At 38.2% G+C, this 14,630-nt stretch overlaps 1 protein-coding gene across 3 annotated transcripts in view; it reads right to left on the bottom strand.

Annotated features, from left to right (window-relative positions):
• Positions 1-14,630, bottom strand: part of SH3BGR (SH3 domain binding glutamate rich protein) — a 31,361-nt gene that overhangs the window by 14,752 nt on the left and 1,979 nt on the right. For all 3 annotated transcript variants that reach the window (XR_009961120.1, XM_062599082.1, XM_062599069.1), the window contains exons 2-3: positions 9,463-9,648; positions 3,085-3,165 (exon numbers count right to left, since the gene is read on the bottom strand). Coding sequence is in view for 2 of the 3 variants with exons in the window: in XM_062599082.1 (XP_062455066.1) it covers positions 3,085-3,165; positions 9,463-9,648 (267 nt within the window). In the remaining variant the exon portion in view is untranslated. The remainder of the gene's footprint in view (positions 1-3,084; positions 3,166-9,462; positions 9,649-14,630) is intronic.

The following is a 14,630-nucleotide window of genomic DNA, read 5'->3' as shown; positions in this document are numbered from 1 at the left end:
CACCCTGATAATAATAATAATAATAATAAAGTATTTGGTATGTAGGAAGAAAAGTGTGAAGAACTTTGCCTGATTCCCACAGTTACCTAAGCAAGTACTCAGCATTCGGAACTTAAGCCCTTTCACAAGACCTACAGCACTTTTCATATGCCACTCATGCATCTAAATACTTTACTGGATTGGGACTGGGAAAACAGTAATCAACACAGTAACTCATTATTTGTACTACAGTCCGTACCTTAGCCTAGGTCACAGTAAGGCTGACGGTCAGGAAAAATGCCTACTTAGGGAGTTGCCCCCAGCCTGTTTTCCAGCCAGCCTGATTAACTTTGATGTTGATTTGCTGGTTCCTACTGAAACAATCAAAGCTTTTTTCTAAGTAAGAGGATACTGTGCACACAGACTAATTTGCATGTACGCTGCATATCTGACAAGGATCTCCTTTATATTTGTGGGTACTCAGAGCTTCTTTGTGTGTGTCTTACAGTCAGTCTGCACCTTGGAGGCAATGTGTCCCAAACAAATCAGACATACTGCTTAGCTTGCGCAAAACAGATTTACTGCTTAGCTTGTACTTGCACATTACAACTCCTGGGGAGCCATCAGAGCTCCACATACCTGGCAGTATGGCCAGCTATGCCAGAGAGAAGTCAAGGCTACAAAAATGAGAATCTGCAAAAATGAAACATGTATTGTGCACTCAACAGGCTGATGTGTCAATGAATTTAATTCTGCAACTATTTTGTTAGGAAGTTAGAATCTGTTGAAGGGGTAGCAAAAGGTTCCTCTGCCTGCTCTGGGAAACAGTCTGAAAACAGTGCTGTATCAGGACCCTTGTAGGCTGTGCAATGAAATAGCATCATGATCATTGAAGAGTGTACCTACTGCTGGCACAGTAAGAGTTGAAAGATGGATGGAAAAGGGAACAGAATCTTCTGATGGGACGGTCAGTATAAAAAGTATACCAGCTTCATATTAGTCTTTGTAATGCCCCAAGGAGCAAAAACACCTATAAGGCAAAGGCTTACTGACTTGGTTTTTTCATACTTTATAGTTTGCTTCTTTTGTAAATTATCACCATATTCCAGGGAAAAAAAAATAAGAAGGGATTAGTAGGAAATTCTGTCATATCTGTCATCATCAGCATCTCTTTCACACCTGACATACTTTCCCAGATCCATGCTGCTGGCAATGTCACGAACCACCCTTTGTAATTCATGCTAAGGTTGAATTGACAGCCTAATCAACAGAAAACAGCAGCACCGCAGCAAGGTCACTTGTATGACAAGCACAGCCAGACAGACTGGTATGCAGTCAAGATGCTGAGAAACACCTCTGCAATAAATACTAAAACACTTAATATTTCTCTCTCAAATTCAGGGACAGATTCTGTAATGGGCAGGATGTAAATATACTTCCACTCTTTACACATATTCTTTAAAAGCACTCTTATTTAATCTATTTTCTGGACTGAAACAATCCCCAACACAACCAATGCAGCAATTAATCAGCGTAAACCATTCTTGTGTGCTACCAATAGCACTGAAAGTTATCTGCCTGGCAGATTGCTCTGAAATTATTATTTTCAACATTTACAAAGTTGTCACAAGCTAGAAACTGTAATAGCTTCTTCTGTCAGGTGGAATGACTGAATTCTAAAAAATTGCTACTTTGCCTCACAGACACACTATCTAATAGAACCTTGCATGAAGGAGCAGATAATATATGAAGTGAAAAGGTGGAAAATGCAATTTTCTTTATCTCTCTGATTCTCCACATATCTTTTATAATGACGATAATATGCAGTACTTGTAGGTCCTTTAAGCCTTTCATGGCTTTGTGGATGTTAATTAAATGAATCCTCACAAGACCCTTGTGAGGCAAGCAAGTAATTTTTATTTCCCTTGGTGGGAGATAGGACAGCTAAAGCAGAAAGTTTAAATCATTCGCTCCATATCACACAGGGACAGGGTGTCAAAGATAGCATTTATAGCAATAGTGGCTCTACCCTGGTATCTCCGCATCAGCAGATCTCAGGGCACTTAGCAAAGGCTCATTTGCTCATTTTTCCCTCTGCTTTTACAGAAGAGGAAAAACAGAGGCATTTACAGTGATGTTTTACCATAGTGTTTACTCTAAGTTGCTGAACAGTTGGTGGCAGAGGTAAGACTAGAAAGCAGATCTCATGTTCCTGGGCAGTTCATTAGTGCCACACAATACAGCAGAGTTCTTTGCTATCAGTCTGACTCATCACCCTCTTTTTTCATTTTGTTGGTTGAATCACCCGTGTTAAAGATGGAAACATTTGATTATGATCTAACATGATCTCAGGATAAGAGTTATAAAGCTTCTAAGTTAAAAAAACAACTGTGTTAAAGAAAAAATACATTGCTTTCAGTAAAGGAGAAATCCAAAAAAGAAACATCTATTTCTTTTGCTAGAAATATGTTATAACATTGTCAAAATACAGTGGATAGAGAAGAATGGGTAGACTAGCCACAGGAATTTCATGAAGTCTTTGGTAAGACCTTAATTTATCTCCTCAAGGCAAAGAGTATGAACCCCAGAACAGTCTGGGCATATAGTTGCCCAAACTATATGGGCATATACATATATATATATATATATGTGTGTGTGTGTGTCCATATAGTGGGCATGCTCAGATACTCAGGCTGGACTAGGTCAAGCATCCCTCTGTTGGCAGCCAATATAAACTCTATTTGCTCAAGATTTGATGTAGCCAAGAAGTGAATGTCTCCTGTATATAGCCTTATATAGCCTATGAAATTCATTAGGAAGTTCTGCATCCTTTTAAAGCTGAACATGAAAAAATACTGCTTTATGTTCAATAATAAAATCCTCAGATAGACACATGGTAACAAGCCTGTGATGAAAGAAGGGAAGAGAGAAATCCTTCCTTGTACTAAACCAGCCATTGTTTTGTTTCTTTATGAGCACTTTGCTGTGATAGCATCTAATGTAGTACTTGGCACTGTCTCTTATTTGACCTGCTGAGTCAGTGCTTACCTTCATCTTCTATTAAAATCAAATAAATAGCCCCCATGGAAGAATAGCAGTGCATACCTCTGTGCCTGGAGGAGGAGCAAGACCCAGGAATGAATAAACAATATTTTCTTCTTTAGCAGAAAAAAAGGATTCGAAGTCCTAAAAAAGGAACAAACATACAACAGACAATCAGTAACAAAAATCAAGCAAAAAACACATGAAGGAAAAACTAGTTCTGGCAAATCTTTCTTACGCTGATGAAAATGACTATGCATTTGTACAAGTGCTTGCATTACCTAAGCCCCAGAAAGAATATTCAGGTAAAAGGAGTTTCATGCTGGCTGGCAAAATGAATAAATAGGCAAATATCTCCAGAGAGTTACACTTTAATTATATCACACCTATGTTAGAATCATAGAAAATTAAGCATCTCATTTTAATATGCTGTATACATCAAAGCTAAGATGTCCACTTAAATATTGTAACAAACCTTGCTTTGAGTAAGAACCCAGATTAGGCCCTGAAAACCCTGGGCAGCTTTATGGCAAAAAAAAGACAATGATCAGTATAATAGCACAAGTGAAATGACAATGAGGAAACTACTTTAGAGGAAGGCACTCTAGTTAGAAAATGCAATATCATTTCAGACAAACTTAACGAAGGACTGTGTCGTTCCCTCCGACATGAGGGAAAAACGTCTTGTGCATATGTGAACTGAAGTTATAAATCACATGTTATAAATGCCCATTTTCTCTTCAGTGCTAAAATAACTGAAAAGATGGGATGAATGACTCCCATGCTAATATCTAGAGCTTGCACAGTGTTTACTGTGTTCATCCTTTCAACTTTCCTATCAAATAGGGAAGCTCTGCTATTGCTAGTTTGTTGCTGGGGAGTTTACGATCCGTATCTTACTCAGGTGAAAATCATGTATTTAAGAAGTCAGCAGAAATTCTGGTAGTAAGTGACTATCCCAGGATCACACTGCAGCTCTGCACAGGACAGGAAAGGAATGCAGGCCTGCTGAATTCTAGACTACTGCTTTGACAGCTTTATCAACCTTCCCCTCAGTCCAGATAACTCCAAAAATAGAATCCTGTAAGTAACAAGGTGCTAAACCATTGCCGAGACTTGTTTATAAAGCTGAGCTAGGACTTGAGCTGTTTATTGGGCAGTTTTAGCATTTCCAAAGAGTAAATGGTTGGAGAATGGTAATCCTAGAACAGCCTGCAGTGGATGGTTCAGAAGCCACCTTAATATCAACAAGGCTGTAATCAATGGCTTTTCAGTCCAGTTTGGAAGGGGCATACATAGCTTAATAGATTTACCTATGGGACAGATTGGTTTTCATAGAACATAGACTTAGTTACAGGAGCTGGGGGCTGCCCTGGTTAGGGGAAGCCCTAGCACACACTTTGGCCTGAACAGGCAGAACATTTCCTGATGCTTCAGCCACTCTGGAAACCATCTGTTTGCTTCTTTCATTTCACTATGGGGTTTTCCGGTTTATCTAACCCTCAGTATTTATGAAAGCCAGCATCTGAAGTTTAACCAATAAATTCTGGAGGACTACAGCAAACAAGAGCACGAAGGTTTTCTGCAACCTGAAAGGCAAGGTCTGGAATTTGACCTGGGCCTCTGACAGGCCACAGAGGCACAGGGAACCCTTGTGTCCTCCTGCACACTGCCTACTCATATAACAGACTAAGTAAATTGTGGCAGAGCCCATCAGTACTGGGAAACAAGAACAGAATAATAACAATGAAGGGCTAAGAACTGGGCTTAATATTTTATATGTCTTGCAACAGACTGCAAGTTGTTCCAAAAATCTTTAGAGGCACATAGCCATGCAGATAACCAAACCTGAGGTCACAAGCAAGAGATGTGAATGAGCAGATGAACTTCTTTTCAAAGGATAAGCTTGGATGTAAGCTTCCAGTTCATCAGGTACTTCTTGGCAACAGATAGTGCACACTGATATCCTGCAGTAAATGTGTGATATCACAATAAACAAAAGGTCATTTACCCTACTTCCACTGAGGCAAGTGACTTTATCATTTACAAGGGGTAAAAGCATGTTTACAGTGACCATGGAATAGTATGCATTGTGGATGTGCACTCTTGCTTTCCTTATGATGACTTACTCAAATCTCCATGTACTGAACCACTGAAGTTCATTGAAAAGAGTTCCAGGACAGGCAGTAAGAAAAAAGAGGAATAACAATCTATTTCTGGTAAGCAATAATATTGTACTTATATGAGAAGACAGAAACACTAAATGCAGAGGGTAGTGCTGTCATTTGTCTTGGGAACTAGTCTATGAAGAATGTAGCAAAAATATTTGCAAAAATATCCCCAGGAGTTTCTCTTTATGATACTAGTGCCTATATACATATATAGTCTATGTATCTTCCTTTGTGTGACCATTGGGGAAATGCTAGACTGTAAATTCCAATTAGACATTAAGAAAAAATTCTTTGCAACATGAGTAGTGCAGCACCAGATCAGATGGAACAGAGAGGCTGTTGAAATGCCATCCTTGGAGATTTTCAGAAGATGCCTGGCCAAAGCCCCAAGCATCTTCATCTCACTTTAAAGTTAGCCCTGCTTTAAGCAGAAGATTAGCCTAGAGACCTCCAGAGGTCCCTGTGATTTCAACAGTTACACAAGGCATCAGGTAAAGATTTCATTTAATAATTCAGAGATTCTTTAAAATAAGATGTACATGGCTAGGTTACTCTATAGATTTCAGTTCTCAGAATTTAGGAAGTGACACAGATTTCTGTCTAGACGTGAGCAAAGAACAAGGTTAAGAAAAAAATCAAGTAAGAACATAATTGTCAACATTGATGGATTAGAGTAGATACTTGAAACTAGTAGGTTAGCCAGGCATAAAGAATGATTCCATTTCTAATCTGTGCCTACAAGTGACAATACCAAAGATCCAAAAGAAAAATAAGAATCATACTATTTATAAAACAACTTTAAGCTTCTCTGGAAAAACTATGGAAAAGCAGCTGACGGTTGGAGTATTTTCATAAATGCATCCATAAGAAACTCTCATTTTACAGCACCAGGCAATAAGCAAAGCAGCTCTTCAGTGTCAGCCAGGCGATGCATATGCTTTTACATATCAGCAGAAAAGATGATTTTCAACAAGGCTGTTGCAACTTACCTGCTCATTATGTCAATCTATTCCAGCACAAAAAAAAAAAAAAAAAAAAAAAAAAAAAAAGAAGTTTCTTTGCACAGTATCCTTCCCCCACAAACTTGCACTAAAGTGGAGAAGAGAGGACTGAGGACCATCTCAAAGGACCACTTTTACAAGTGAGGAATGACATTCCTGACTGACATTTTTCCAGTCCATTGGTAAGGACCTTTAATGACATAAGGAAACAATCTCCCTAACAAATTGTTCCAATGCTTTGTTATTTTTCTCATTAGAATAGATTTTTTTTTCTGATGTCTGACCTAAACCTCCTTTGCTGCATTTTACGCCCATTGCATCTTGTTCCATCCCCAGTGGGCACAGAGCAGAACATATTTTACAAAATCATAGAACCAAAAGATAATTCAGGTGGGAAGAGACTTCAGAAGGCCATGTTGTCCAAACTCCTACTCAAAGCAGGGTCAATATTGAATTCATATCATAATGAATTCCTCTTTGCTGAAATACTTGAAGGTTGTCATGTATCTCTTCCTTAAGAATAGGAAGGAAATCTTTTATCCTTCATTTTCACCTTCCCACCTGCTCCCAGGTCAGCACACTGCTATTGTGTATATACATGTGCATGTGTGAATGGGAACTGAACATATAAGAGGATCAATGGGAAGTGAGGTGAGAGAAAGAAGGAGAGATCTCAGAAAAGAGAATGGGCAGAAATGAAACATAGCAAGTCCTAATCTAAAAACAAAGGACTACTTGGGAATAAGGAAAGAAAGGATTTGGTAGGAAGGAAAATGAGAAAAAGAAGATGTGTCATAGAAAAAAAGGCATAAGGGGCTTGACTTGTTTGGCATAGCAAAGGGAAGATCAAAAGAAGATATGATTCCCATCTATAAACACATTGGGCTAGAGCTGTTTAAGCTAAAGGGCAATTTTGTCATACAAGGAAACAGGTAAAAACTGGTTATATCCAGGCTGGAAAGTCTAAGGAGGTTTCTAGCTGCCAAGAGAATGAGACCCTTGAAGAATATACTACCAAGAGTAACACATTTTAATGGGACTTTCATGACCTCAGGATACAGGACTGAAATCCACGGCTCAGGAAAATCTTTTCTATTTTTCTAATGTGGCTGAAGGCAACAGAAATGGGACACAGGGGAAGAGTTAATATATATCATGTAAACCTGAAACAACGTTTAAACAGTCCTGTTTTTCAGAGTGACTGGTCTGTTGTACCTATGTAGGTTATGCAAGGAAGTAGAATGCAGATCCCCAGATTTATACCACAGACATTCTGTGGAAGACTCCACATCCCTCCAAGGAATTTTGCACCGGTTGGCCAGCAAGTGGCCATGTTCTCAATGAGCCCACACAATCCCACTTCACATTCATTCTGCAGCTCCCTCAAGGCACCAGTATCTCAGGGAGAAGGGTAAAGATCATATATTGATATGTATGATGATTATTATTATTATTACCTCATTTATTTGGAGAGTATTCTGAGATGACAAGCCTCATGCTAAAAATTAATTTTTGTTATGCACCCACTGGGATCCTTAGATAAGAGCTTTGAGAGCTGGGCACATTAGAACTCCAGAGACTTTCAGGCTAATTTCAAATTCGATTTACTTTTTAAATCAATAGCTAAAACAGCTTTCTCAACTCCCTTCCACACTGAGGTGTCTTTGCAAATGATACTTTTTTAATATAAATTTGTATTAACATGGAGATTATTTGACTTCCTGAAATAGTTTCACACATTGAGTAAACACAGTATATTCATCATTTATTGGCAAGGCAGACCAGCTACAATGCTTTGTAAGGCAGCTGCTCTTTAATTCACTAGATAACCTCTCCAGGGAATCTCAGAAATACTTATTGCCACATTGATTGCCAGGAAGTCTAAAACAAGATATATCAAGTGATAACATCTGATCTGGAACAGTAAAAAGTAAAATGCATATGAACTCTAACTTGCCAATTTCTCTTTTAAGATTCACATGAGAAAATGAGAAAACATTTTTACTATTACTCATGTACTAGTTACTTTTGCTCTCAGAACACTGAAGTTAATTCTGAAAACCTAGTAGCATGTAAATCCCTTCTCTCCCAAAACAATCTGTGCAAGAGTTCACACTGGATTTGTGGAGTAACATAACTGGACACACTGTGTGATACACATTTCTGAGTACTTTACAAGTTCATTTCAAAGATCATATCAGAGTACTTTCCAGTTTGTATTTCCATTCAGACTCTGAGCAGAAAATTACCTCAGAGATCTTTTTTCATTCTTGATCCTAATATTTATGTTGTTACAGTGTTATCTTCCACTGATTTGTACAAAATCTCTGCAGAAAGATAATGTGCCTGTTACCAGCCTCTATGTGTAAATATAAAAGCACCTGATGGAGTTTAAAATTTCTGTTAGGAAGCTGGATTGAATAAGCAACACAGTTTCAGTAATTCAAAAGCCATACACTGGAACTATTCTAGTCAACTGTATCTACTATTTATTTATATTTGTAACACAATGTAAAAGGAAAATGCCTACTCATGGTCCCTGTTGCCTCAGACATCCACTCGACTTCCTAGCAGCCCAGAGGACTCTGTGTGAAACAAACAGAGAGATCAACACACACCATGCAAAATTAACTGAAAGTTCAGGAAAGGAAGCACAATCCAGCTGGAGAGAGCAGATCAACCTTGCCACAAACCCCGCTAGTCTTTAGTAGCTCGGTATTGTCAAATCACAGAGCACATAAAACTACAAGTGCAGTTGAGCTGATTTCAGCCTCTACGCTTTGTTATCCTGTGATACTGTGAGAAGAAGCCATAGTATCACTTAGACAACATTGTCTTTGGTCTTCAGGAACTCAAGTGAGGGTGTAGGCAGAGGGTCAAGAGCAGGCTAAGCTGTGAGCGAGCTACACGGCAGGAGGTAGGAGAACGTGAGATACAAAAGAGGGAGCTCCTCAAAGGCAGCAAACTAAATACTCCATGCCTTGTAGTGAGGACACAGGCTCTGGATCTGCAAGGGGATTATCCATGCAAGCTCTTAAGCAGAGTTTCTCCAGTCAGTTTTCCCTCCATGTGTATTCTTCTGCTAAAAAAAGGGATAATTTTGTGTTTCATTTCCTTTCTGTGCCTAAGAAACACTTTCTAAGAATTTTCTTTCACAGTAAATCTCCAATTGTCTTAAGGAGGTTGAGGACACTTCCTACTAATGGAAAAGAGGCACTTGCTATAAAAGAACAGTCTTTAAACTTATTTGTTTTCAGACAGCTTCTTACCCCACAGTACCGTTCCTCATTGAAGATCTGTGGAGGGAGAGGGATTCCATTTTGAGGCTTTTTTTCACCTGGGACGTTCTCTCTCATCCATTTCCTGTTGTCCTCATCACCTGCTATGTCCATTTGCTGAAAGTCAATCTTGTTGGCCTCTAAAAAGCCCACTACTTCTTGCTGTTTCTTTTTGATCTGTTTAGGAAAAACAAAAACCAAAACTGCTTCTTTAACATAAAAAAAAAAAGAAAAAAGTTTTCTAAAAGGAATGACTATTTCGAACAGAACCAATGCAGGTATGTCAAGCTGGATCCCTCAAATTTTTTGAAGCTGAGACTCAGCACTGCCTTTCAGCACCCAGACCACTGCCATTACAGTTTATCCCCTCCTTCCCTTTCTTTCTTCTTTCCTCCCAGGAAGTAATGGTACCTCCATCTTCCCTAAGAAAAGAAGCTCAGCAAGAACCTCTCTACTCTGTTTGCAGCTTTGAGTTTGAGCTTTGAGTTAGGTACAGATACCTAAGCTGATCCTGCCTGAAGTCAGCATAGGTCCGAGGATGTATATTCTTCCCAATATGTAGCACTGTCACTTATCCTGCTCATTGCATAGAACAGTTAGTTTTCCATGAGCTTTTCTGGCAGCTAAAATTCATGGCCACTTTACCTTTGATGCTAGTACTGTATACACTTAGAATCCAGGCACCAAGCCTATAGTTTATCACCTTATCTTGAAGCTATAATTCTCATTGTATCTCTTCACTAAAGGGATGCTCCTTCTAAGCAACATTTAAATAAATTCTCCGTTTTTATATGTCTATTCTAAGAGCTGCTAGGCCAAACTTTAGCTCTGCAAGGACTGCAGCATTAGAAGCAAGCACTGTTTATGCTGAAGAGTACAAATTTTGTCACACTGCTCTGCTGGTCACACACAACTAAATTACTGTCTAGCAGAATCATCTTCCAGATGTGGCTTTCCTTTCCTCAAAGTTGTGCCATACTGTGCAGCAATTTAATGTCATATATAAATGGTAACTGGAATGAGAGCACCAAGGTAATTTTTGCATATGAGCCATCATATGACTAGAAGACAGGTCTTCCACAAATCAGACATCTGAACATCAGAATGGAGACAGGAAATAAGACAAGAAATATAACACATGGATTATGTATTTCTATAATTTACTAAGCCTGAAAGGCTGAAAAGCTACACAGCTGCATTTGCTTGTTAAAAAAATCAACATCCAGAAAATAATGTACATTTTTAAGATAGCACTTTGGATAGAAATACTAATCCAAAGTGTTCACAAGCCACACAGTTGAACATGCAGTTGACCGTTCTCAAAGGTGATTTTTATTTTTATTTTCACATTTTAAACAGAGGTAATTTTTTTAATGGCTGTTTAGCTACATGATTATTTAGAGAACACATTCAGACAGCAGAAAGGATTGCATGAGGAGTGCATCAGAGCACTTCATCAGAGGAAGTGGCAGGATAATGTTTGTATAAATACTTAGTAAAAACTGCCTGCAACAGTGCTATGAGTTTCACCAAATGCTCTGAAAGCCAGTGTATTCAAATGCTGACAGGTGCTATTTCAGCATCAGCTTTTCTCTTTGGACACAGCCATCGAAGAAGACATGGCTCCTGGAATAGCTAGTGCCCTAAACGTCCTACAGGGAGGTAATGAAAACTGAGCTACAAGTTCTGTGTTCCCTTGCTTATGGTTGCAACTAGAATGACGAGAATTAAAGCTAGATACATGCTTTTTCCTCAGTAGGTCAGTAGATTATGTGGTGGCCAGTGGACCTCAGGAGATTACTTTTAAGGCTACTAGTGAAAGGCTTATATTTGAGACTCACAACGGGGCATCTCCCTTGGCAATTTTTCAAAGGACCACAGACTGGAAAAGGTTGGGGATTACTCTCCTAAATGTCACTTGGACACTTAATATTAATTCTTCCTCCTTACCACATTTCTCCTCTAAAATCTTTAATCTCTGCTGATATGTATGAATTTTGTTGGAGTAGCAGGGAGAGAGGGCCTTTAATATATAATCACTCTTGTTAAATCTCAGGGTTCTACAGTGAGTTTCCTAATCCCTGTTATTCTACTTACTTAAGTTTTTTTAAGTGATTTGACTAGGTCAGAATCTTAGCTTATGTTTAAAACAAGTGAACAGAAAGAGAAGTGGTTCAGAAATCAAGCAACAAACAGAGAGAGCCCTAAACGTACTTTTTTAATATCTCATAATTTAAAGGCCACCTTGTGCTTTTCTGGGAGTTTAATTAAAGGTTAAGGATTACTAGATGTTGCTAGATGTTAACTTTACAGAAAAAGTTCTCTTTTTTTTTTTTTTAGATATTAAATGAGAACTGTAGAGATTCCTGACTTGTCCCAAACATTTTTAGTGTTTTCTGAACAGTTAATAGTAACAATCATGCTTGAACCAGTTTATAAGAATTGCAACAGTTTATGTCATGTTGATGAATAGAACATGAAAAAAAAAAAGAGCTTTTCTTTCCTCTCTACCATATCCTTACTACGAATTATCTACATTGCAGTAGTATTTAAATGCTGCACCCAGGACCTTCACACTGCTGAGTATTACCCTGTATATAACAAAATGGAAGCTCTTGCCCCTGGGACCTTTACTTTCTCTAAACTGAGTTTCCTGATCATTCTTAGCTTGCAGTTAAGTGAGGATTGTAAATAGGATTCTCCTGTGGCAACATGCTAGCATCTCCGAAGTTCTTGCTCCACATAAAAGACATCTGTTTTCTTCACATGTTGGACATGATAATGGGTGTATTAGATCAGATGAAAGGACTATTTACCCAGGGCTATGTCTGTACAATGCTTTCAGAAAATCAGCACTCTTTTGGGTGGTGCACACTAGGGCTAATAGTAGAATTACCAAGGTTAATTCTAAACAAGCTAGTTTTGAGTACCAGAAAATTTTAGCTGTGGTAAATAAGTCCATGCAAAGTCCCTGTTGTTGCAATTAGATTGCTTTTGACACAAAAAGCTATTTAGTTTAGAACTATGTCCACTATCTCTATGTTGTTCTGAAGTGTGGAGTGCAAACATACACCTAGGAAAACCATTATACATTGTGAAGTTCTGGCCAAATCCTAACTACCATTTCTTTTATACTGAATGTTACATCCAATTATGCCTGGATAAGGCAATATATGAGTGCAAGATCTTTCTCATAATGGTAAGCACAATAAAACAGACAAAAGATGTATGATGTCTTAAAGCTTACAATACCAGGGTTCAGGCAGAGCAAAAGAAGATTTTGGTACGTGGGACATGCACTAAGGACAAAACCATAAAGCAAATCTCCGCTATGGCTGGCACTGGGTAAGCAAAAGAATCCCTCCAGCAATCAGTGTTCAGAGAAGGAAATCTTCCAGGACGTAACAACACAGAGGACATGCAAAGACTTTCCCAGAATGGATGAGGATTGCAGAAGCTTGTTTGTGCCCTAATGTGTGTCTGTTGGCATGGGAGGAATTCAGATTACTTGGGCATAGATTCCCTGGAAAGTGGTACTGATCAGGATATTATTTCATCCATGCCATTTTCCCTTTTAACAAAGCTTAAGTTCCACCATGCCTAGCTGCTACCATGTCCTTTAAATTAAACAAAGCCAGTTTTATTTTAAATAAATATTATCTGAAATGTAAGAGCTAATATTAGCTTCACCTGATGTAGAATTAATATTTTCATCTATATCCTTGCCATCCAGAGCACACCCTTTGACCGCTTGCCTATGTCAGAAGCAGATGTCTAGTCAACAATTTACAGCAGTGGGAGCGTTAGTGTTGGCAGGCAGAGTTGCTGCAGCTCTCAGCTCTAACACTGCACAGACAACATTATCCCAATGGAGTTTTAACAGGGAATTATTCTTATTTATTACACTGTAACTTCTGTTTTGGCTGTGTACACTATGAGGTGTTACCCTCTTTCTTGATTTCAAAATTGAGTTTAGGTTTGCTTATGGACAGATTCATAATCACAGATGTCAAACCTCTACCCTGTATTTCAGAGGAGATAATATAGATAGTCTATGTTTTGCTCAGTCTTTTTGAAGTAATGGGGGATATTAAAACTGACATCTACAGATTCAGAAGCAGACTAGTTCATAAAATGTCTGCAAAAACCCTGGGAATAAGACTTTAGAGGTGACCTAACCATGAGCAGCAGTTTTCAAGCCTTTGGAAAACTTCCTCTGCAGAAGACATGAACATCCATTCTCTTGTGATTTATGGTACACTAGAACCTTGTAAGATATTACCCACTTATAAACATTTCTATGGCTATTTCCAAAAATACCTTAAGTTTTACTGCTTGTTTCAAGACAACCATTCAGTATATTTTTATTCTGTAAGTTTCTCCACTTCTAATTGCCTTAATTAATAGTTCAATACCAACTACATGTTTGGAGTAGAAGGACACTAAAACAATTTAAAATAAATTTCTGAATTGTTGAGGGGAAAATACAGACAGTGGATTTTGCTCCAGAAACACACTGAATTACATCATTTAAGCATCTGATCCAAAGCAATGGAGTGTTACTGGGTTCACTGTATTCATTCTGGAAAATTATTTACTAATGTGATAACCAGTTGCAATTATTGGTATGGTTGTATAATACATAGAATAGAAATGCTTTTCTTATTTTACCAATTAAACTCTCATGATCTACACCAAAGCAGGTCTGACCTGTCATATTTTGAAATTCAAAAAGAACAATATGCATTTGATAGAGATCAGCCACATTGGAGACAGCATCAGTGCTACTAGGACAATTTAGACTTCCATTTAAGCTCCGTAGGAATGAAATTCATTCTTCTCAAGGAAAAGCTGTACAAAGCAGATACAAAAGTAGTTTTTAATAGGATTTTAGTGATATATTTAGGTTTGTGCTGGCTCCTTGCATGAGTGACTTTTATAGATATCAAAACTTATTAAAGACTCATTGAAAGGATTCCTTCTATCCATTTTAGCCAGTAAACCTGGAAAACTACTCCAGCTGAATAATTTCTTTTTCTGAACTTGCAATTTTGTGTCAGCAACCTGAACACATACTGCCCCCTGAAACTGCAAAGGCTAAACATACACAAATTACAGAAGAAAGGAGGAAATGCAGTATATTGCTGTGTAAAAATGCC

The sequence above is a fragment of the Rhea pennata genome, chromosome 1 (genome assembly GCF_028389875.1).
Source record: "Rhea pennata isolate bPtePen1 chromosome 1, bPtePen1.pri, whole genome shotgun sequence".
Classification (NCBI taxonomy): domain Eukaryota; kingdom Metazoa; phylum Chordata; class Aves; order Rheiformes; family Rheidae; genus Rhea; species Rhea pennata.
The sequence above is the reverse complement of the archived record's forward strand: the minus strand, read 5'-3'. Positions and strand labels throughout refer to the sequence as shown.